Genomic DNA, 26,193 nt, shown 5'->3' with positions numbered 1-26,193 from the left:
TTGTCTAACATCATAAAACCCTCATTTACATTTTGGATATATTTCCTCTTTTGTGTGCTCACATGCGATTATGCAAAATGTTTTATTCCCTACAGTTTATAAAGGACTTCTATGCTGTAGGCCTTTCCTGTAGTCTGGTGGCTCATTCGCAGCCATCTGAGGGAGGTGTGTATCTCTTCTATCTACAGTCTCTAGTAGCAGTGATGTTGTGCACAGTCCAGCCACAGTTACACACTTCAGATCCACTGCTTAAATCTTCTGCAACTGGCATCAGACTTTTGCAGAAACCTTTGTGCTCATCATGTGCACATCAAACATGTGGATTTGATGAATTATGCTGTTGTTTTTTACGCTTGGATCCTGAAACACAGAAAACAGTTCACACAGTCTCTCTCCTCCTCTCTACCCACAGGAATGTCGGCTCTTAAACACCAGGTTACCAGATCCTCTAATGAGTCTGGTAACACTAAAACCTGTTTAATTAGATTACAGGAAGAGTTGTTATTTTAAAGGTCCTAATGTCTTTATTCCTTTTCACTATTCAACCGTCAGTTGCTGTGTTGATTCTACTTCTCCTCTACACTTACGTATTAGTTGACAGCAGATGGTGATGGATCACTGTATGACAGTTGAAAGGTCCTGCTACGCATATAGAGTACATGATGAACGTCAGATCCTCAGCACATCAAGAGAGAAATCAGATGTGAATTCAAGACACATCATCAGTGTATTTGAGCGGCTGTATACATATTTGACAGTCTGTAGGTCTCAGACAACCAGAGGTATCTTATGAGGAATCCCCACTGCAGGGTTTTCAAACCGTCAGTGCATCATGACCGGAGGAACCCTGCTTCAAACGGGGAATACAAGTAGTAAATGCCATCTTTGTCACAACCTCTGTCACGGCCACTTCTCATAAATTCTTTCTGATCAAGGCATTGACGGCCAAATAAATATCAAAGCTGGAACAACCCCATCACACCGGGCAGGCTTCATGAAAATAGAACAAATGGAATGGAATCATTCATCTGGGTTATGTGTACATTTACCCCAAATGTGTATGCTATGTGTGTTTGTGTGTGTGTGTGTGTGTGTGTGTATGTGTGCGTGCGCCCACAGTCGCTATGTTCACCTCTGCTCTGCTGACGGTTGACTATACCCCCGAGGGTCCAGCGGCGGTCCAGCCTCTTCAGATGCGCCTTGCGTCTCTTAGTAACTGATGAGGATGAGGAGCAAATTAACAAAGAAAACAAAGAAACAAACATGGAGTTATTGTGACAAGCAGAGTTAGAAACGTGAGCAAAAGCAACACACAAAAAACAGTTGTTATTAGCAAAGAAAAAGGTTTCTTCAGGACAAAGGCAAATAAACAACTTGTGGGCTCTGTGTGGACTCACTGTGTGGACTCAAAGGCAATAATTCAAAGGTGAAGGATTAAATTTGAGCTTTATTCATATGTTTTCAGTATAGATTGTGGTTAACCACCATGTGTTATACAGCATTAGCATTAGCATGGTGATTTGATTCATACCTTTTTAACATTTTACCACACTAAGCATAATGTACATTGATTTGCTATAGTTAAAAAGGTCAATCTGAAAATAACCTGCAATAAATCCCATCTTTGTGTACATAATGTGTAGTTATGATAATGGCAGAAAGACGTCAATTCAGTTAACCTCCCCCCCACCACATACACACAGATCCCCCCTCATACACTGAAACCCACCTCACACACTCAACCCCACCTGACTAACTCAACCCCACCTCACACACTGAACCCACATTACACACTGAACCTCACACACTCAACCCCACATCACACACTCAACCCCACCTCACACATTGAACCTCACACACTGAACCCACCTCACACACTGAACCCACCTTAATGTGAAATAAAAACAAAAACCACAGCTGCCATAAGCTGACAGTGATCATAAATAACCTTTTCCATATATCTCTCTGCACACATATCACCACAGCCAGCAGCCAGACATCTTGCTCCAGTGTTGGGTTTCACTCTGTCAAGAAGGTAAGTAGAAAGCTACAGCAGGACTTTCATAAACAAAGAGCCTTCTGTGGGGCAAAGAATTCCCATCATATGAGGGAGGAGTTTCATTGTGTGCCGTCCAACCACAGACCTCAGCTAAATCAAAGGATTTCACATCACTAAAACTATTATTCATGTATTATTTCGACAATTAAATGGGATAAAAAGCCTTTCACAATTTCCCACAGTCAAAGAGACATTTTTAAATACTTTGTTTTGTCGAACATACAGCACTGCACAGTCCAGTCTTACGTAAACCACTCATACAGTGAATTATGCAACAAGCCACATTCACACACAAACCCACATACACACTGATGGCCCAACAATCAGCGGTAATTTGGGATCAGGGATTAGCTGTGGTTTCTTGACATCACAACCAGAATCCATAAATGAGGAATCAATTATATTTCTGAATATAAATGAGGAATACATTTTAAGCATCCAATTAAGCACATTTCTTCTTCTTGCATTTTTCTTTTTAGGGAAACACGTTGTTACATTTTTAAGAAACGTGCTGTTTATATGAAGTTTGTTATTTTCATTATATAACATGTGATATATAGCATCCAATTAAATGAAAAACATATTACATGTAATTGTCAAAGTAATCTGCAATTGCAATAGGACTAATTCTGATAGATCAGCTCATGTCCATTTTTTTTGTGTCTAGCTACAAAAGGAAGAAGGTTGGATGACAATGATTTGTATTGTAGCATAAATAAACATAATGTTAATTTATGTTAGTTGATGATAACTGTCAGGAGTAGGGTTGGGTACCGAGAACCGGTTCCAATATGGAACCGGTTCCAATACAACCGATACCTACCCGGACCGAAATGCAACGGAGATTTCGGTGCCTCATTTCGGTACCTGAGCCAATCAAAGCCTGAGGTCTCCGCTCGTCCCGCCTCCTCACACTTCCGCACCTTCCTTCACGGATGTCGGCCGTGGCTGCCGGTGGACAGACTCTTGTCTCCGCGCTGCCCGCGCCCCGCGTGCGTCAGGGCTTCCGTGCAGGTGGTGGGGGGGGAGGATCTCCTCGCGGGACCTCTCCCCTCCGCCGGGCGCATTTCCTCCTTGGCGGTGCGCCGCGACCGGCTCCGGGTCGGCTTGGAAAGGCTCGGGGCGGGAGGAACGAAGACCACGCCGAGAAATGTTTCATAAAAGCGTCCGCATTTTAGGGGGACGAAGGCGGGGGGCCGAAGCCTGCCTGCGACAGCCCCAGCCGCGGAGACACGGGGGTCTCTGAGTGCTCAGGCACCGGAGTCAGAGTCACGAGTCAGAGTGTGTGTGTTTTGTATTTATTTTTATTTATTTAAGTATAGTGTAAACTTTTGTTAACAGTTCGTATGTTATTCATAGTTTTAAGTTAAAAAGGGTTTTGTATTTATTTATATTTATAATCTACTTTAAACAGTTAATATATTTGGCAATAAAAAAAGCCTTTCTTGGTCAAGCATCGTTTTGTGCACTTTTTTGAAAAAAGTATCGGTTCAGGCACCGTTTAGGCACCGGTATCGTTTTAAAAGTATCGGTTAGGAACTGGTATCGGATAAAAACCAAACGATACCCATCCCTAGTCAGGAGCTGACATGACTATGAGTTCAGATCATATTTGCATCAACTGTTATTTGATGCATACAGTATGTTAGTGGGCGTCTGTAGCTCTTCTGTGCTGAGCTCTCCACCTCTTTCATTACGTATAAGATCAAAACTTGTATAAAAAAAGTAGCTGTCATAACATGATGAGTCATTTCCCCATCTTAGTGCATTCTCCGAGGCCACATGAAGAGCAAACACGTTAATGAGGGGAAGAAGGGATAGGCACAACACTTCTATTTCATCTATTTCCACTGTGGTAATTCAATTCCTTCTGTGTCACTCAGTCTCTCCATCTCATATCCTCTCTTCACCCCCGATCTCTCCATCTTTCCCTCTGCTCGACATGCGCCCTCTCCGTTTGTTCCGTTCTGCTTCTTGTCATTTCCTCTTCCCTTTGATTCCCCTTTGCTTCCTCTCTGCTTTCCATCCGTCCCACTGAGCGCCACCCTGCTCCCGTTGACCTCCTAATTGAAATATCAGCTCAGGGAAGGCACACAGGGAAATGTTATTTCGAGGTAATTTCAACGGAGCCGGGCATCGCCTGTCGGTTCCTCTCCAGCTAGCTGAGCTGTCAGTGGAATCAGGTTGCAGACCACGCAGAGATAATGAGATGTAAGAGACGACAGGAAGCGAGAAGGGGGAGATCAGAAATGAGAAGTGACGATGTGTGCAAACACAGAGACACCAGGCCTAATGGGAAACTGGGGGCCACTGACAGAGGATTGAGGAAGTGTGTGTATGTGCATGCATGTGTGTACTTGTACGTAGCTGAGAGCTCAATCACGTCCTGCATGAATTCACTTGAGTGCATTGGTTAACAGTCGGTGAGAAAACCAAATATGATTAGAGAGTGTGCCTTTTAAAACAGCTGCCAGATTCAGGATTAAGGTATAATTGCGGTTTGATATAATGTGGTTTAGATAGTTGAGTTTAACCCTTGACTGCTTGCTTCTTACCCCATTAGACATCTTTATTAATTTTAATGTTGCGTTGTCAGTGATCAACAGAGTTCTCCACTGATTTAGCATTGCACTCTCGTAACATTGTCGGACTCACAATGATCAGAGGAAAAACGAAGAAAAAAGCCCGGCATATTAGCATCGATACATCGTCTTCATTGCTCCTCGTGTTCTCTGGCGTCAACGTTAAACACAATTACCCACTCATCTTCGAAAAGTTTGGTAGGAGATTCAGGTGTGTTATGCTCGTAGCGGCGAATGTCACCTTCAGCTGCTGGACTGACAGCAGGAGGTGTGTTTGGCTTTCAAACTTCACACCCACAAACTTTAGTCTGACTCAAGTGACTCACTTGTGTAAAATCCCTTTGTGAGTTCCCCTTTGAGGCCATTTACATGGAACATGTCATAAATAAACAGAATGGACATGTGGCAGCCAGTCATAGACCATCTGACTTCTAACAATAAGATAAAAGACTTCTAATAATAAGATAAAAGATCTCTCTCTCTCTCGCTCTCTCTCGCGCTCTCTCCCATTCTCTCTCTCTGTGTCTAACACACACACACACACACACGCACACACACACACACACACACACACAAAACAAACAAACACACTGACGGACTGGCCATTGGCACCACAAAAATAAATCCCAAGGTACTGCTTGAGCTGTGTGCATCTATGTCTATATCATCTATCTGTGAGGGACATATCGTGCTCAGCAGAATTTTGCTATTATTTGTTATGAAAGATGTCTCTGTTATGAGCGCTGCCAACATCTATTACATGTGTGAACGTGAGAGTGAAATAAAAAAAAATTAAGAATTGAATGAGAGCAGCAAATGTGTGACAACTCTGTTGAAGGTGTCATCATTCATGAACAGTGTGTGATTGTCTTTCAGAATGTGCACAGTTCCATGATGCATGCTGACTAGCACATCTTAATGAGATGGAAAATATTTCTTAGATAACCAAGTTGCACCTACACAGCATAACAAACATCCTTGTTTGGCAGGTATCTCTTAAGCATATTTTCACGTATCTCAATTAGATCTAAGATATGGTCTGAAACCAGCATTGGGCTTATGACACAGTGATGAAATGCTCCACTCGGGCAGTCAGACTAAACACTAGGGAGTAAAGGGTCACAACAAAATGAGGCTGCTTCAAGAGTTGCTGACTCCCTGGGGAGGAGAAAAGAATTTTCTTTGTTTCCAAAATATTGCAAATCCTTTGGCTGTGGTGTTGCGAGGGGTCTTCAAGGCTCCTAATATGTGACTGGAAGTGTGTTCGTGAGTGTATACGCAAGTTACTCAAATAAGGAGTCAATCAGTATGTCTTTCTGTCTTTTAGGAATCGAATAATACTGCGTGTGTGTGTCTCTGCGCTTACCTTCTCCAGTCCTGGAAGTTCCAAGATCCAAATCGTCTCTGGTTCCATTCTGGGAGTCCAAGTATGTAGCCGGCACCCAGCCCTGCTCCTCTGCTGTGCTGACAAACCACCATCCTGGAGAGAGAAAAGATTGTTGAGTAAAAGGCAGAGAGATGATCACATCAGCGTAGCTAACAACCATTAAGGCCTGTGGGATGGCACCAAGCATTATTCCCACATGGTGATTTACGCCAATCAATGGAAATTACATATCACATATGTCAGCAGGGACAATGGACCATGATGGTAAATGAGCACGATAGCCCATTAAGTCTGTGTATAACCCAATAAGCCTAATATGCAGGGCATGTCCGTATCAGAGTAACAGAGAGATATGAGACACCTGGAAGTTTCACCTACTTGGAAAGTTCTCATCATTACTAAACCAGGCTGAGAGAAACTGGAAAACAAAGTGTTGCAACTTTAAGCAAAACACAGATCACCAGAAGTTTAAAAAGCACTTTGGATCTGTGCAGGGGAACATTTCAATAAATTACTTTTCTCGACTTCCTATTTTGAAATGTCTTATTCTGCCAGACAAAATGCAGAGCTGCTGTCATCAACAAGCTTAGTGGCTCCCACTTGTGAAAATCAACATTATGCAGTATACTAACCCACAGACATCCAAGCAGCATTGTGAAGCTGTACTTATGAACAACAGTGTTTTGATTAAAAGGCTAATATCGTAGTAGTAATTATAACAAACTTAATTTTTGCAAAGATTTAAAATCTGATGTTGGTGTTAGAAGAAAAGTAGTCCGCAGATCACCAGAGTTCTTATAATTTGTCTTGAAAGGACCATGAGTGCCTTTACAAAATTCCACAACAAGAGTTGTGGAAACATTTCACTTAAACAAAACAAAAAGGCAAAATGTGGAAGATGTGGTATCACAAAATGGGAGCGTCTGTAGAGCAGTTTGTGTAATCTATTTTATATACAAACATTTCACTGAATATGTGATACACATAAGATGGTAAATGGTAAATGGATTTGTATTTATATAGCGCTTTTCTAGTCTGATGAAGACCACTCAAAGCGCTTTACAGTACAGTTTCACATTCACCCATTCACACACACATTCATACAGTGCATCTACTTGCAGCACTTTGTTATTCTATGGGGGGCTATTGAGGGTTCAGCATCTTGCCCAAGGACACTTCGGCATGCAGATGGTTCAGACTGGGGATCGAACCGCCGACCTTCAGGTTGGAGGACGACCACTCTACCCCTCAGCCACAGCCGCCCAGATGGTGTGGTAGGTCCACTTAAAGGGAAAAAAATTGATTTGGAAAATAAAGTAATAATATAACGAGAAAACTTTTTATGATATATTACATTTGTACATATATTTAAACTTTACAACTTTATTCTTGTAATATTACAAGTTGTGATATTACAAAACTATCTCAAAACCACAGCGTTTATTATGTCCCGAATACTAAATAATTTGACCCGTTGTTGCCAAACTTTTTTCTCATCTTATTCTACAGAACAATGCCACGTGCACTATCTCATGTGTGGAGACATTTCATCCCATCCAATGTAGAAGGAAAGGCTGTGTACATTTGCAAATACTGTGCAAAGACCTATGTTAAGAATGACACAAAGATGCAGAAGCATATAGTCAAGTGTCCAAATTTCCTCAGGGCTAAAATCAGCCTATAACAAAACAAAATGTTTATATTTATGTCTGTATATGACAAGGTAAATACAGTTAGTATAAATTATCCACAATTTCCAGTTTATTCCCGTTAATTCCCGTATATTCCTGTTAATTCCCGTTAATTCCTGTTAATTCCCATGGAAAGTTTCCAACTTGAATATTCCCGGAATTTTGCAACCCTAATTCTGACTGACCAACATTGCTGTCTCCAGAGCCCCACCACGTACAAAGCTGTGGATGACACATGCTTCCGTCGAGTCCCCACAGCATGCTGACTTGCTGCCATTGGAGATTCTCAAGGAATAATGTCCTGGAGCGCTTTGTAAAACAGTCAAGAACCTCGGAAACTTGCTGGATGGTCGACATTTTCCTAGAATACCTTTGGTTTCTTTCTTCCAGGTCTGAATAATCATGTTTCTTTAGGGAGTCTCGTGGAAGCGAAAGGCTTTTCCACTCAGGGCTGAATCATAAATCAACACTACACTGCTGCATTGAATTTGAACTCATTTCACATTAACCTTTACCCCGACCAAAGTGGTCGAGATCAGGCTCTGACTGACAACTGAAAATGAGAAGTATGTGATCACTCTTCTGTTATAGTATTCACTAGGGTGACTTTTAAGATTATAAAAACACATTTATATCCATCGATAGCATTTTGGAACCTTGTGTCATTCTCCAGCTCAATTGAAAAAAAGTATTAGTCCTGTCGACTTTGTAGCATTCCTATCATAACTAAAAATCTGTCACTTGTCTTAAAATGGGGAGATGTGGCTTAATTAGTGTTGCAGCATCTGGCTACAAAACAATGAACAACTCTCTCTCTCACTCTCTCTCTCTCACACACACACAAACACACTGTACATAGATGGTACAAGCTGGCACATACACAATATAAGTCAGGAGGGAATAGTAGTTGCTCTGAGCTTATGTTTGACCACTATCCCTTGGATTGAAATGGTCAACCCTGCTGTCTCAAGTGTCTGTTCCTGTGTAAGTGTGATTGAACGTGTGAGTGCAGTTATAGAGACAGTATAAAAAAGATGATTACTTCTCTTTTTCTTACTTCAAATGAGTCCAACAATTAGGTCATAACTGCAGCAGTGTGTTTACAGCCTCATGGCTCAGCTCTCTAATGTGGTTGGAGAAGCCAGGAAGAATCAACCCATCACACCCTTTTTTATTAGCAGGCAATACTATGAATCACATGAACACATAATATGAACGAGGTGGAAAATATATGCCTGTAACACGGAGAATGTGTATCATAAGGAAAGAAACAGTCATGGTAGCAGGGGGAAGCTGTGTTCCACAGCCACAGTATGAGCACGACTAAGCGTGACTGGGAACATGCATTCTTTTCAGATGACTGCAAAGCCCTGTTACAATGTAATACTCATAGCTGTGTGGGTAATCAATTAAATCATGTAATGCTTCAGGGTTTCCCCCAGTGCTGTATAGGCCTGGCGGGCCGCCAGGCTTTACTCCCCTCCCCCCCCGCCAGGCTAAGCGTCACTTGTTTTTTTTATTTAAAAAAAAAAAAAATCCGTCACTCGCACACATCAACAACACTTCACTTCCTCATTGAGCCCCGATCCCCAAGCAACCATCCTATTGGTCCAAACAGTCACATGTCCCACCCAGACCCCTTCACTTACCCTCGGACATCAGAACGCTCCTTCAACACAGTGTTTTACTGAACATACGTCCCCTTCAATGACCCTCAGACATCAGAACGCTCCTTCAACACAGTGTTTTACTGAACATAAGTCAAGACCAAACATAAACATAAACCTAGTCCGTTACACGATTAGGCTGCAGCTATTTGGTTTTATTTATTTAAAAAATAGGGTACTTCTTATTTCATACATTTTCCACAAATATGAGGAGGACTCAAATAGCCCTACAAAGTTCTGTGTTTAATTTATTTCAAAGTAGGCCGACACTTGCCTGTGTATTTTGGTTTGTTTGTTATTTTGTTGCTTGTCTGTTTGAGTAGCTGGCTGAAAGCAAAGAAGTAGTAGGCTTACCTTTTATTGGTAACCAAACTGTTACGGTTCATTGTTTCTGAAATAAGAGACCTGACTGCTATGTTCACAGCAAACTTGATTTTTTTTTAATATTAAGTAGGGCTGCCACTAACGACTATTTTTCTATCAATTAATCTGACGACTATTTTATCGATTAGTCGATTAATCCAAACGATTAATTTTCCTCCAAAAAAATCAAATTGACCATTCCAATTCAGTTAATTTTATTTTGATAACAACAAACTGTATGTCACCATATAATGCAGCACAAAACAAAATGTAAACAAAGGCTCAAATATTAAAGTGCAAAACTGTAGGTTTAAACTAGCAACTCCAACGTGATAAAAATAAATAAAAAAGAGGGCTTATAAGTTAAGTCAGCAGTGCAACTCAAAAAGATATCAAAGTATCTATTTAACCCCTTATCAAAATAAAAAAGTTAGGTGTGCATATTAAACGAAGTGCAACATGTTTAGAGTATAAGAAACAATGGTGTCCAGCTCAAAATCCGACTCAACCCCCCCCCCTCCCCCGCGGGTGCCTTCTAGCAGCCCTACCACCAGGCTTAGCAAGTTTTCTGGGGGAAACCCTGCTTCCCCTATAATAAATGACTAATTATTGTATAATCGATCATCAAAACGACTGTTTGTTTGTTTTTTGATCAGCAATTCAACAGTGAATTAAACCCTTCCTGCTTATTTAGGCTCACAGAGGCCAAAGGCTGCCCCACCTGAGACTGCTTGTGAGTCAAGTCCTACAGAAACACTGTCTCGCCTCTATTTCCCCTCAGTGGGTCATGTCTCACAGCCAACACAGGAGTTAATTAAACCTGAGGGTCTACACTCACACCTGTCGTTATGCACAGTAGCTGCAGTGTAGCTCGTCCAGCCTGAAGTTCTTCCAAGTTACATTACCTTGCATTATCTGTCCTCGTCTGCTGACTGCTCTCTGACTCCTGCAGAGATGTTCCACTGCAGTCAGGCTTCAGACAAGGTCAGCTTAGTTGGCTTCGAACCCGTCAGATTTAAAGTAGACTACTGCTTGGCCTCAACGAATGTCTCATATCGAAATGCATCTGACAGCACTACAGTTATGCTAATCAAATCTTAAACCATAGCTCCTGGTTGTTTGTTTTTATACATGAACTCTAGCGGCCTCTCAGGCTTCAGATTCCTCTTGTAGTGGAGATTTAGTGTTTTCATTCCCGAAGGCTATAATATATATATTTTCGCCTTTGCTGGAATATAAAAGGTCCTCCGAGCAGTAAGAATATCTCGGTCCGTATGAAACACATTAGGGCTTGCGTACCCTGATTCATTGCAACTACTCAAAAAGCTAAAGAAGAATTGGAGCCACCTGTACAGAGGAGAGGCCGATTACTTCAGAGACAAATGCAGGAGCTACTCCTCTATAGTCCACCTGGCACATGGTGGAAAAACTGAATAATAACTCTCCTGTGCTGATAGAGGACTGACGCCGGGTTTACACCGGGCGCTGAAGCGACACGTAAGCGCAGCGCCATGCCTTAAATAACAGCTGACTCCCATCCACTCCCATGTTAATCCTCTGTGTCGGTCCCACAGGACGCTGAAGTGCAGCGCTGCGCCAAGGCAGCCTCGCGCCGTGCAGCGATCGTTTCGGCGTCGAGTCTATTTTTTGCGCTTGACGCGAGCGTATCGCTCCGGGAAACACAGTGAAAAATGATTTTAAACGATATTGATGACATATTTTATATGATATAAATGATCAAATATGCATCCCATAGTTTGTATTCCCCTTCTGTTGTCCTGGAGTTTTAATTTTACCAATTTTACCGATCACATTATTAAATGTCCCCCTCTGCCCCCCCACTACAGCCACACAAGCAGTCATAAAGATAAAAAGAGAGGGGGGGGGGGTGTCTACGTACTCTCCCTATAGGCTTGAGTGGAGAATACGTAATTTACCCTCGACACAATTCATATTATATCATATTAACTTCTGTAGCTAAAGCTGATGGGAACTGTGTTTGCATAGAGTAAATAGTAGGACCCTAACAACAATGCTAATATAGCAAATCTAAAATTGGAGGATTAGAACATTAACCACAGAGCCCAGAACAAAATGATGAGTGTAACTGGGCAACTACATTTTTCGAAGAATCTAAATGTGGTGGGGGCAAAAATTGTGTGATAATTTGGAGACAGGCATGACCATACACCACCATGCAAAAGGAATTATGTGATGTCACGGGTGTGTGCGGGTTTATATCACAGCAGTTGTGAGTTTAACTGGCTGAGCTTCAGAACTGTCCACAATGAAGACAGAAAGTTTGATTAATGCCAGAATGATGAGTCCAATTGAAAGCATGGATGTACAAAAGTAGTAATAACAATGGTTTTCCTTCTTAAGGTTCAATAAATACAGACTGCAGAACTCTCTGTAACTGTGTTGCTGATTACTACATATATGCTTCTGTCATTTCCTCACAGGCACACTGAATCAAAAGATTCAAAAGACCAGAAACAGCTCAAGTAGTGTCTCTGTCGTAATTTACACACACCAAGCTGCAGACAGCATGTGCACAAATGGTAGATCACCGTAAAATCTGATAAAAGAGGACCCTCTCAAGGAGAGTACAACAGACTGGACATAAGGCGTGAGGAAAACACACTGCAGATAGAATGAGAAATATAGAGAAGCAGCCACTCTGTCACTGTAATAGTCAGCTGGCGGTGTGGCAGATCTGGGCCCTGAGAGAAGTGGGCTGATCATATATTTTGTGAGGAGCCTGTAGACAGATTACAGTTTCACAGAAAATCCCAAGTGTAGGAGGAGATCTGGATCAAAGATGCAGCCAGATGGAGTAAAACTACTCAGACTGGTGGGCCCGAAAGGACGAATGTGCTCAGAAATGTTGCTTCATTTGTCTCTCTCCCTTGTTCAGTGGCCACCTAGTCATGACATTTCATATGAACTCATGGTCCCCAGAGGATGATTCCAAATATGTTTGTTGACAATGGGACTTGGAGCAAACATAAGACCAAACTCTCAGTTTGTGTACAAGAACTATCAAAGTCCAACAAATGCATTTTCATGGTATTTACTGATGCATTAATGCTTACCACAGGACAGATCAAGGCCATTTTGTAAACTGTGAGTTTTTTCCTTTTCACCTGTGATTAACTACCACTTTGCACACAGTTGATCAGTTGATTGAAGGTAACATTTATTACAACAGTTTCCTTTTGGCAAGTAAAATGTTGTGCACAAACTATAATGTGTATGTAAGTCTTAAAGATAAAGAGATGTTCAAATGCTTCTCTCTCTATTTCCAACACATGGAGGAAAAATGAAAGTGTTATGGCAATCTTGCCTCCCGTGGAGATCTGTGTGCTTCAAATAAAACCAGAGCGCTCCCTGGAAGGGGTTAGGGTTGCGTTCAAAGACAACCTTACATAAAGACCTATCGCGTTTTCTCTGAAACATGACAAATAAGTCCACGTGTTTGAGTATATGGCCTGGCATGGAAAAACAAGAGTCACACTGGCCAAAGCCTGTTTTTTGGGGTGGGTGTTTTTGGCAGCAGTGAAAAAGAACAGGCACTGGATAGAGCAAATAAGAGGTAATGCAATGCATACTGTAAAGCCATCTGTACACACAGCAGAAGCTGTTAAAGCTGTTGTTTTAACAGGTTGAAATCATCACACCAGTGGCTGATTCCTCCCTCCCCGTGTGTATGTGTGTGTAAGTATGTGTGTGTCGAGTGAGTCACATGAATGAGAGAAGCAATCCCAGAGCTGTGTGAGTCTTCTAAGCTTCGGCTGCAGCAATAATGCATTGTGTTGCTCACAGGTTGAGAACACGAGGGCTCATTTCCTCTCAGGCTTCAGGTCATTTATGCCTAGGTACTTGGTGAAGTGGAACCCCACCTTCTTTACCTAAGGCTAACAATAAAATAGAACAGGTCTAACAATGGTGTTTGTCTCTAAATTGATTTACACACGCTTGCTAGTTTGTCTGACGTAACATACCCAACTATTCTGGAAAATTTATTAGGCGATGTGTGACTAATGACTAATATTCAGAAAGGTTATGCAGCAACACCTGCTGTGTCCCACATTTATGACACACACAGCACAAAATATGAATATGTAAGCCAGTGGAAGGGCTGTAATTGGTTTTTCTTACAGCGTTGGGTCTAATTGGACTTTCTAGCTACACCATGTCTTAGCAGGCAATAATTGGCCGCTTTTTCCTACAGAGCGAAAGTGAAGGTCACAGTGAACACAGTGGTACACCAACTGGACAGGGAAAAATAATCACTGACCGTCATAGACCTGGGCCTCATTTGAGAGGTTCAGACGGATGGGAGATATATGAGGTCCTTTTTGATCCAAAAAGGAAGGGTGATAAAAAACAAGAGAGAGAGAGAGAGAGAGAGAGAGAGAGAGATAGATAGATAGAGAGAGATAAGAGAGTGAGACTAAGAAAGATTAAAATAATTGTGTGGAGAGAGAGAGAGAGAGAAGATAAAGGGGGAGAGCCAGCAGATGTTTGGCCAGAGCTTCAAAGCCATATATTCCATGCTAATTTCCTGCCCAGCAACAACGCTGCACTTTTTCACGTTCTCATTTTGGGATGTTCAGAGCAGCCATCAGACAGCTTTCTCAATGATGTCTGTTAGAAACGCCACATTCGGTTGGGACCCACAAGCTGACACTCAGTCTTGTCTCCTCCTCAAAGCCCCTAATTAGAAACAGATTCCGTGGAGTGCAACCAGTGCTGGAATGCAGTGCTGCTTTTCAGGGCAATAGATTGAATCGGCTGCTTATCTTACTGCAGAGTATAAGCGGGGGGTGGGGGGAGTCATAGAATATGCTTAAAATAGCAGCACAACAATTGGTGCAGCCTAAAACACGCAGTGAAATTAGTCACTGTGTTATCTTAAACATGGACTGCACCCGCTTCATTATTGCTATTAAAACAAAACAATGCTTTTCCAACCTAGAGTTTCATCATTTAAAACTATTATTTTGATCCATTTGGTGAACACTGTTTACATGACGAGAACCATACATGCAGTAGTTACATCTTCTGTATTTGAAGTGGGAATTACTGTTTGCGACCACTGTTCCATGAATTCTGGATGACTGTGGTCAGTGCAAGAAGACAAAAGGGACGTTTTGCAAAGTGACGTGGGGTAATATACGTTACATCCTACATCATCTCAGATGAGAAACCTGGTCCATGTGATATATGCGTTTCATCCAATTAAAGATGGACGACACGTCTCAAAATGTAATTTGGAGCCAGGAGTCTGTACATAAGTGTTGGCGAAGTGGAGCCTTGGAATCCAGGTGCCATTCAAACATTGACCTGTCCAATCGCGAGTCAGTCTCTTCTCACTCACATAAACATACACCTGAAGTGGCATAAAGCATTTACTTGGCATTTACTTTTGTTGGTCCATGTCCCATTAAACAACATGGAGAGGGAAGGGTTTATGAACTATACTGCAGCCAGCCACCATGAAGGGGTGGAGATTTTTTGACTTAACTTTACAGAGCTGTCATTCCTTTTGTCATTTAGTCATTAAATTAATACAGGAATCATTTTTAATACCCCATTGTTTATAAACATTTTAACACCCATGTTGGCTAAACGTCATGTCTTGTACAGAACTAGCGCTTTGGGTATGTGAAAGTGGAATTTACAGAGAAGTTTTAAGTAGGTCTATTTCCCATCAACATAAAAAAAAAACATGAATTACAAGATTTCTTTTAAAAAATCCCAGCAAAAATTTGTCGTTATCTAGCAAGCCCCACATTTCCTCCTGCATTGAAGAATATTAAGGCTACAATAACGACTTAAACATGTCAACCTTAAAATGGGGAAAATACTACTACGCATTCAAAGTGAAGATCCACCCGATACACTGATCTATGAGCATGAGTGGTTTGAAAAGACTTCAACTTTTTCTCTCGTGAAAACTCCCACTTATCGGAAGTCATTATAAATAACCATTTTTGCTTGACACAGCCTCTGTTCACCGTGAAGAAAACTACAAACCTTTTACAATGAACAAAAAAGGTGCGTGTGTTTCATATTTAAAGACTGTGTTTTGGGGTAGAGTATCACTTTCAGAAACTTCAAAGCTGGTCTAAAAGTTAAAAATTGGGTATGTGAGGAGGCACCCAACCCATTTCATGCTGTTTCTTCCTAGAAAGTCAGAGTCAATTTCAAGGTCCGGGTCTTTATTGTCACTGTAAGATGAAGGCATTACCAAGTTTGAAGCTCATGTTACCTGTTTGAAGATCTCATAAAAAGTTGGGGTCTTGTAACTGAGCCCGACTTGTTTCAAGCGTAAAGGGGCAGCTGGCGCTAGGGTATTCAATAACAAGTGTTGACTAAACACCACACTCTGTGGGATCAGGCTCAACCTCTGCATTGATCCTCCATATGTATCTTCCTCTGGCACACAGAGCCCTCTGTCATCTTTAAATGAGCATGACGGAAGCATTAACACAGACTTTTGAGAAATGCAGAAAATCCAGCAGCCTGTCAGATTCTCTGGCAGTACCTCTGTGCATGTTTTTGCTGTGCTTATTCAAACATGCTGTTTTGAGCCTGAGCCTGTGAAAGTGGCTCCATGGTCAGTGTAAAGTACAGTCTCCTCTGAGGCTCCACTCACCCTCGATTGTCTGAGCTAAAGTCTAAGAATGAAGTGTCTGAAGCTGCTGGGCTCGTCTTTACTGCCTCGGGGAGTAGCCCGCTAACATGGCTAAGCTAGGGTGTTGTGAGCATGATAGTGGGCCATCTACTGGCTCAAGACGTACCACACTGATTGATGCTGCCTGTCTGTTTTATAGCTAGGACGCAATGCTAATGCTTGCCTCCAGCATCCCATGTGAACCCTGTCCAAAACACCCGTCTGTGATGCACTACATCCTTTAAGCTAGCCCTCAGTACGCTTTAATTAAAGACATGGACTGCACTTAAGGTGGAGGGTATGTCAAACTGGCTTCTCAAGCAACAGCTTTTCAAGATCCCTCCACACAAGCCTGGTAAAAAGAGCCCCAGTGTTTCACTTGATCATTTGTCCCTTGACATTTCACTCTGTAATATAAAATATGAATTAAATCCACAGCTATAAGGATACGCTCAGGGGTTAATTTGTGCCGGATCATGCCGGAACAGGATCCGGCTTCCGGGACTTATTTGGGCTGATCCGGTACCTCTCGTATAGAAAAAAATATGAATACAGAGCTGACAACTCTCACGCTTTCGGCGTGTGACACACATCCAATTTGTCACGCCAAAAAAAAAAGTGATTTCTTACAAGTGGCCAATACGTCGATCGCGAATGCTGTGTGGGCCGGCGCCGCCACGCCCCCCCCTGACAAGAGGTCTGCCGCGGACGAGGTTCGCTACATCGTCCAGGGCAGGGGGTGGCGGCGGCGGCTAAAGACACACCGCCGCTGATGTGACGTTTTGTTATAAATCTCTCATTTGATTTTTGTGTTTGCAACTTGTGCAACAAGTTAATTGAGGAGCTGAAGGTGCTTTACGCACAGTAATGGTCGTGATGTGGGGTGTTTTGGACTAAATATGATGAGCATACTGTCTATTAATGGGCCGCCGTGCCAATCTTTAAATAATAATAATGGAAGATTTATGTGATTTATTGTAAGCTTTGAACTTTTATTTTTTATGTTTTACAAGTTAGATCTATGTTGAGAAATGAATTGCTGACTGTAAGTCCCACCTGTGTTGATGTGGGCATTTGCCTGTGCTGTATAGCCTAAAATAATTGTAAATTATTGTCATAAAATTTATACCATGGATATTAATTGAAATTAAGGCTTGTAAGTCCCACAGCATTGTCAGTGGGCATTTGCATGTTTTTTTCAGCACCGTTTTCTGTATGCGTTCCGGGACCTGTGCCCGTCTCGTCACCCCTGCGCTGTCATATGTACTTTGCGTTCCGGCACCTTGTGATTTACAAATTAAGCACTGGATACGCTGAAATACTTAACACTATGATAGTGCCATAAAACAACAATTTGCTATTCATCTGCTTCACACGACATAATTGGATATATTTGTCTGATCTCTGCTGTATTCTCAATGGATCTATACATGTAATGGTGAAAAGATTAGTTCATTAATTGCTCAGTGTCAGTTTGTTGCATTTTATATTATTGTTAATATTAAAAATGACATCTTAAAAAGCTGATCGCTTAGCAAGTAAGTAGGTCTTGAGATTAGACTGACCAAAATGAAGTCAATCTGACTTACACCAATCTGACTTTGATTCTCTCAGCAGCATTATACTTGCTGACTTGCAATGGCAAAAGTAACAATTTTCCTTTGTGGATTTTAGTCAGCAAAAGCAACAGTTATTTTATTTTATTTTCCAAAATAGAGGATTAATATTATCTGGCAACACAGCTGGAGGTCACGCACCATGTGAGGTGTATAGTCAAGTCCAGAGAGGGGAAAGGAAATCTGTCTAATCATTTTAAAACTGTGATGAAATGCCCCTGAAACTTGGCAACAAGGAAGGCCAGGACATTTGGGCAAATGATTTCTCCTGCTGGCGTTGTGGTTTGGGCGGCACACTAACCCAAAGGATCCTGTTTGCATTTTAGTGTCAAGGTCCTCCTGGCAGATCCATTAATCTCGGGCTCTCTGCTGATGAAACAAGGGATATATATTCCTATTCTATATATTCCCACTCCGTCACTCTGGCAGATAGGTGGAAGGCTTGTTGCTTATATTAACAAATCCTTCTCTAACATAAATAATAGAAAGTGAGAAAGACAACAGCTAAAGCTGAGGCCATGTCTTCATAAGATTGATAGGTTTCTTTTTCAGAGTAGAAGTTGAGCACTTGTAACAAGACAGTACAAATTTGAAGTTAAACACTGCGGTTTCATAGTCAGGGTGTCAAACCCCTCGACCACCAACACATCCCAAATCTGTACAGTTGTCGTCACTTTAAAACACATGTACATCTATTAATACCAATATGCACAAGTAAAGCCTGAAGGCCAAACAAGACTGAAAATCTGACCAACACCACCGAAAAGGAGGAATGATGGAAACAATGTCGACTGCTCATTTATCCTAATGAAACCAGTTCATCAGAACAGCAAAGAGAGAAAGGTTTAGGGCTCAAAGAGAAAATAAATTGGCTTGTCTATTGATAAAGATGAACCAACTTCAATCAACCTTTTATGCAACTATTAACTCCATAGATCTGAGCAGTAACTGTGAAAAGTGGGTGTGAATGTGGGATTGTTGGTTTTGGACAGTTACAATGGTTGGCAAATGCAACCCTGTCACATGTCCAACATCAGAAAAATATGATGTTGGGGTTTCAGACACCGTTTGATCATTACAAAAAAGTACTCTCCCAACTGTTTGATTGTATTTTGATGTTTTCTTGTTCTGCATTGTGCATCAGTTGACCACATGGGAACAATCAAGACTTATTCAAGCAAATTGGAAGAAATTCATCAAAAATATATTCCTACCACATCTATCTCACTCTTCTAGTACAACTACATTGTTCCATGTGCCTAGTTTGGCACAGGTCTGTATCTTTTCAACCTTTTGAACATTGACCTTTCTTCTCAGTCTCTTTCACATCACTTCCTCCCTATCCGACACTCCATGTAATTTAACTGGTCACATATGCAGACTTTTTTCTCCAGCTGGGACGCTCCTCTCTCTTGATGCTCAATGTTTCCCATGTTCGAAGAGGAAGCAGGGAGAGACAACCAGCACAATGGCCCAGAAGAGCCCTCTATCCTCTCTCAGGGATGATTCCGGTCTGCCCCCCCCCCCCCCCTTTTGGCCCACAACAATACACAGACACTCCATCCCCCACGCAGATTATGATTGTGAAAGTGGGGGGTGTGATTTAAACTGTTTGCTGGATGCCGATGGACCTTGTTGACATGGTTCCGTTAAACAGCTGGATCTAGACTTGCCAGGGCAACAACTTCTCACATAGACAGAAGAACATCTGATTCCACTCAAGTTAAGCCTGCAGACACTCACAATCTATTTGAAATAGTGTGTTGGAATGATTAAAAGCAAATTAGTTCACACAATACCATAAATACACAATGAGTGAAATAAATCAGCATTTGAAAAAAGAGCGGGTAGAATATGGTTTGCATCATTTTCTGGAAATGATGAAATATATCCCAGTATTCCACTGACACTTACTGACTAGGATGTCAAAGAAAATAAGCTCCAATTAACAGTCAGACCGTCAGTGTCCTTTTTTGAAAACATCAAAGAAAATAAGCATGCTCTGACCAGAGAAGCCTTGAAAGAGGGAAGGGGGTTGTGGGATATTATACAAGCTCTCAGATGTGTTTGTCTTGGCAAAGCCCCTGACTGATGTCATCATCATCATCATCCTCATCATCCTAATCATCATCATGGCTGTTGCTCCAATTCTTTAGCCAGTAATTGCCAACAGCACGCATATCCATGAGTTCCTCAGAAATAAGACATTATTGCTGTATCAGTCAGTGTTGGATGATCAGAATGAAGCTGGTAAGCACATGCTGTCGAGCCAAATATAGAGAAAAGGGATCATCTAAAAGAAGATAACTGTGTAACCAAGGGACACGGAATATTCATTAAACTAAGCAGTTAAAGATACATGATAGAAATTAATTTCCCCACTTGACATTTGACAAACCCTACCAAACTAAGCTGAGAGGGAGACCGGAAAGCAGCAGATCAGCAAATCTCAAGAAGACATTGAGTTTTGGTTGAGTACAAGTTTGACTGAAAGCCACATCACAAAAGAAAAAATAATTTCCTATGGAACTGCTTTGTGCTGTCAAAACTTAATTTACCACTTATCTCTTTTATGTTGACAGCAGACAAATGGGAAAGGCACCAAATGCTATGTGAGTCACACAGAGAAATGACAAGCTGCCGGTTCTATGCTAAAACTGACTCATTACAGCACATAATCGCTCAATATTGAGCAACCCGAGATAACTCAAAGGAAATGGATTTGCATGTGTAATCAGTGAACAGATAAGAGCGGGGGAGAATGACAGGGACACAGCAGGTTTGTGTCAGGCTTTCTGCTGAATTATCTTGAGTAGAACAAGTCGCTGGCTGCAAGTCGCCGCTTTCGTGGAAAATGAGATCCAGCTCTGGATTGCTAAACACAGTTTCCATAGTTGCATATACAAGGTGAAAAGCAAGGTGCTGCATTCATAGATATATCTATGGCTGCATCCATTGGCGATGGTATTGTTCAGCTGATCTGCACTATTACAAGAGAAGTTCACTGAACAGATAATGCTGACTATGTTTAACTTTACACCTACACAATAAAACATAATAGATCTCACTTTTAAAACGCTGAAAAATGCTTCTGAATTTACTTCTGACATTTTTGCTGCAAAAGGCAAAAATATTTGCCTCCAGCTATAACACTGCCTTTACACACACACACACCCACACAAACACACACACACTGACTTCTGCCAGCCAAACAGCACCTCCAGGTGGTGCCAAGCCCCGGCTAGGAGATGGTTAGATTAGGAGAAGAGGGGAAAGACGAAGGGAGAGCAGAGGAGTGGGAGGGAGGCTGGAGTGGGGGACCCGTATAGACAAAGGGGATTAGAAAGAGAGAGTAAAATCATAAGCAGGGAGACAGAAAGGTGCTGACTGAGCATGAAACTCTGTGTAAGTGTGGTGTTTGTTTGTGCTTCTAATGTGTACTCAGAGAGCGGCAGATACAAACAGGAAGAAACAAATGATCAAACTACAAGCAGTTCCAACAATGTGTATAGGAGCCACATGTTTTGTTACTCTTCAAAACAACACACAGTGTGTTAATAGTGAGGCTCTGTCACGGATCTTATTGTGAATCAGGCTAACAGAAATCAACACACATGTTCATATCACATGAACAAAAAAAGAATCCACTCACCACTTTCGCTCTTCTCAATCACGTCCACCGTCTCACCGGCCTTGAGGCTGATCTCCGAGTTCTCCTGCCTCTCGTAGTTGGCCACGGCCACGTACTGCTCCAGCACCATAGGCTCCGAGCTGTCAATCCCTGAGGGGAAGAAACAGGCTGTCAGCCACCTGCCCGCCGTGGCACCCCTCGAACGCCCACCGCAACCAACTCCACCGCCGCTGTTGCCGCTGTGCACCCGGTGCGCCGCCATCGGCCAATCCCCTCTCCCCCCCACTGTTGTTCCCCCTTGACCAATCAGAACTTGAGCTCACGACTTGGCTGCATCGTCCCAAATGTCTGGCCATATAGCTGAGTCGACCTCTGGCCCACAGCGAAGGACTGAGGAGCATTGGAAGGAATCAAAACAAAAGGAGGGACCACGTAGAATTGGTTTGCAGGGGCAGCATCTTGCACCTAAACCCGATCCATGAGCTGAACCAAACTTTAAGATCCAAAGGAAAAGACTGCAAGGGAAAAACAAAAAAGGAGATAAATACAGGAGCTGCTAACGACTGGACGGGAAGACTGGGGAGCGAATGAGTGGAAGAATGGTGAAGTTTCCCTGTGGAAAATCAACAGTGCGGTTGAGTGGAAAGGCCTCCCCTCCACTGCCGCTGGGAGCCAGCCGTTGGACAGGGAGACGGGAGGGGGGGTGAACACACCAATCATGGTAGTCGGCACTGCTGGCCTTAAATAGAAACATATGAGTGGACTAGAGACAGAGAGAGGGAGAGAGAGGGAGAGGAACAGTGAAGGAGGTTGGGTCCATGTTTATGTGAAACAAAAGAAGAAAGCATTTCAGCTGGAGTTAGGCCACTCTGTTTTCTCTCCCTCTCTCTCTCTCTCTCTCCTTCTCTCTGATGTTTAACCTTTTCGATGCCAGCAGTGATTTCACCCTCTGACATCACGCGGTCAACATCTGATCTGAGTTGCAGACACAACTTTTTTGCTTGTTTGGCCACAGAAGAAATCACGCAGATTCAGAGAGGCATTACAGCAGATTGTGCTTCACATCCATAAAATTGTATTCTGTTGTTCAAGTATCTCAGTGTGTCTGTGTCAACGATGTGAGCAAAAACACAGTCAGAATTAATGGATGCTGTTGGAATTTATTTTACAAAAGTAACGATACATACAAATCAGAATTGAATATCTGTCCGATTTGTTTCAAAGGCTCCACAATTGCTCATATAATGTAGCCCAAAAGCTGTAAATACAATTTTTAAGAAATACTTCAATATTTTGGGAAATACACTAGATCTTTGAAAAACTGCATATCATCTGTTGTGGTGACATTGAGGTTGCTCGGTGTGGAGCTGTGATGTCTAAGTGCAAGGCAGGCAAATGATCAATTACTCAAGTTTTTTTTTACTTAAGAGGCATTGGCAGGATTAATTTTTTTTATTCTTGACAGTCTGTCTACTGTCTGCTTCCACATCCTGCCTTCTCATCAGACCCTCAGTATGTAAACCGGATAATGTTGTAAGCTGACAAAAAGCTTGCATTATTTTTGTCTGTGTGTCAGAGAAGAGTGTGTTCACACATCCATCCTCAAACTTTAACTCTGGCTGCACTGCCTCTAAAAACTGACAGCGAACACAGGGTTGACCTAAAGCACATAATTCTCTGGGAGTTTGGAAGCTGAATCTTTGATCTTTACTAGCCCACACTGCAATATGTTGTTACAAAACTCAAAAACAGCTAATGTCCATGCCATCATCACACCAACTGCATGAAAGAAGAACGAGCCCAACAATCTGTCTCTTTATGGCAACAACTTGAGCATGTACAAAATACAAAGAAAGAAGGTCCATACACACAAACTCTGCCTAACTACAATGGCTGAGAATCAATGTAAGCATCACACCTTGTCAGCAAATCTCTCTCTGCTTTGAGATAGTGAATTCAATGCAGTCAGCCACTTTGTCATTTTGTTAACGGGACTAAACCTTGAAGATGAATTGTACAATGAGAGTTAATCTTTGCATATCTAGGTCTTTGAGATGTAAGAGAACTTATTAAAGGCAAGATTAAGTCTATTTCTATCCAACTGACAGAAAGTTGCTCTCCTGAGGCTCTAATAAACATGACATAAGGGAATACCTCAGAACAAATACACAAGATACTGTATCCTCACTGTGGCCTTGTAATATTGTTATAAGAATGCGCGGGACAATAAGAAGTAGGCTAAAGCATTTGTGCAGTGCTTGAAACCCATTTAAGCATCTTTGCATGTTGTAACTCAAACACACAGGCAGGAGACACCAGGGAACTAACCTTACCTCCCCCACTGGGTGAGGCTGGGTATTCAACTCTGTCTTTCTTTAGCTTTGTCCCAGGAGGAGAAAATTAAGAAAGGGAACACACTGTTTTGCTGAGAATGTCAGCATCCTGCATGCATGGAGCCATCAGAGTCAGCCAGAGGTAATAAAGCAGAACAGATCCAGCTTTTTAAAAGCTGTGAGCAGTTGTAATGGCAGCCACGCCTGGAGAAAATCCCAAATGCCCAAAACCTGTTACATTTCTGCCCTTCATGGTCCAATACTTATATATATATGACAACTTTTTTTTGTCAAAATCATGCAATTTCTTTCCACCCATACACTTGGTGAGGATTTGTATTTGTTGTTCCTAAAGGACACACTGAAAGCTCCCTCTAATGGAAGGAAACCACATACTGTGTCTTTCCCCAGCAATGCCTCCATTACAGCTAAATGTCTCAAAGAACATTTGCTAAATACACACCAGATGGGCAAATCTGTGATTGTACCGTGTCAAAGAAGTTTTTATATTTTCAGGAACTGAATGTTCTTTGCTAGGATGTTTATTTGCAATAGACAATTTCAAATCTACACCTCTCTCAACTCATCATTACGACACACACACGCCCACAGTTGAATTAGGTTCACATATGGTGATTAAAACCAGTGTTACTGACAATTCTTAAGGACCAGACATGACTGCCCATTTCAGTCTAAGGCGCTTCGCCACATGTAGACCAAGAGTCCACGCTCTGGCTTTCTGGCACTGAGCGGCAAGCAGGTCTGCAGAGAGAGATGGATAGAGAGACTGCAGAGAAAAAGAGGCTGAACTGCAGCAGATGGGTGGAAGGAGAGGGTGATGACAGCACATGCAAAGCAGACGTAGAGGGAAAGCTGAAGTGTGAAAAGAAAAATAGATTGGGGGGGGGGAAACCTATAGGGATGCAGCTGGTGCGTTGCCCTCGCACAGGCACAGTAGTGCATGCATGTTTTGACATGTTGACAAAGACACACAAGGCTACCTGAGGCCTCTTTCCTCGGGCTGTCTGTAAAGCCGTACATCCATACTGCAGAAGAAGAGAAGGAAGAAGAGAAGCAGAGAGAGAGATTATTCACTTTGAGAGCATGCAGAAGCAAAAGTATGGTAGAGCACACCTGTAGCACTGGGTCCAACCACAAACTGAGCAACTAAACATGGCCATTTGTTGCACCAGTGCGCCTGATCTTTCACAGGTATTCTGTTCTGCTACGACCCGCCCCTACTCTGCTCCTGATTGGCTCTGCCACAGATACTATATTTCACAGAATCCTGAGAAGAAGAAAATGAGATATGTGTGAAACCACACCCTGCACTATTCTTCGAGTGACATCATAGCCTTAAAACATAGAAGGTGAGGAGAGTATTGATTACACATTTCCCAGACCAGTCGCACTGACAGAGGGAATCAAGATTGGAAGCATCATCAAATCCTTTACTGAAGTAAAAGTAAAAATACAGCAAACTAAAAATACTGCTGCATGGTACTGCATGATACATCCTTTAAGTGCATGTGTAAAAGCAGCAAAATGAAGTTAGACCAGAACTGGTTGGTCTTCTGACTATTGTATTACTGTGCATGACGTTATTAGATTTGATGGATTAGATTTGAATGTTTATAGATATGAAATCATGTGGGAAGTTTAAAGAGGGAAAAACTCACTGTTGGGTAGAGCCTGTTTACAACTCACAGACATCTGTAATGTCACTGTTTTCAGTAAGACTTGAGGAGTCAAACACTGGTTTAATCTTTAACTATTTGTTGCATTTTTGAAGCTTTTTGTGTCAAATCTACATCTTCAAAGTTACTAGTGAGCCGTCAAATAAATCTAGTGGAGTGGAAGCATATGGCCTTAGTAAGTAAATGGAAGTAACAAAGAAAAAGTGTCTATAAACTGTCCTTAAGTACAGCACGGTACCGTAAATCAGAAGCTTCATCCTTCGGTGGATGCGGTCTACCCGCCCATGTGAGGCAGTCTTCATGACTTTCCATGATTGCCGTCACCAGCTCACCTCGCCCTTATTGCTGTTGCCCAGCAACAGTGCTAAAGTTGGTTAGGACGAGAAAGTTATAATGCCCCTTGTTTTTTCTCAGTCTAAAGGATGAAGCCCTTGTAAATAATCTGCCTTTTGCAAAGAATGGCAACTTTAAGTATATGCTGGGGC

The 26,193-nt window shown here is 42.1% G+C and overlaps 1 protein-coding gene across 3 annotated transcripts in view; it reads right to left on the bottom strand.

Moving 5' to 3' along the window:
• Positions 1–26,193, bottom strand: part of sh3pxd2aa (SH3 and PX domains 2Aa) — a 109,010-nt gene that overhangs the window by 14,429 nt on the left and 68,388 nt on the right. For all 3 annotated transcript variants that reach the window (XM_061083552.1, XM_061083553.1, XM_061083554.1), the window contains 3 exons: positions 21,700–21,828; positions 6,008–6,121; positions 1,133–1,216 (listed from right to left, as the gene is read on the bottom strand). In XM_061083552.1, coding sequence (XP_060939535.1) covers positions 1,133–1,216; positions 6,008–6,121; positions 21,700–21,828 — 327 coding nt within the window. The remainder of the gene's footprint in view (positions 1–1,132; positions 1,217–6,007; positions 6,122–21,699; positions 21,829–26,193) is intronic.

This window comes from Limanda limanda, chromosome 2 (assembly GCF_963576545.1).
Source record: "Limanda limanda chromosome 2, fLimLim1.1, whole genome shotgun sequence".
Taxonomy (NCBI): domain Eukaryota; kingdom Metazoa; phylum Chordata; class Actinopteri; order Pleuronectiformes; family Pleuronectidae; genus Limanda; species Limanda limanda.
The sequence above is the reverse complement of the archived record's forward strand: the minus strand, read 5'-3'. Positions and strand labels throughout refer to the sequence as shown.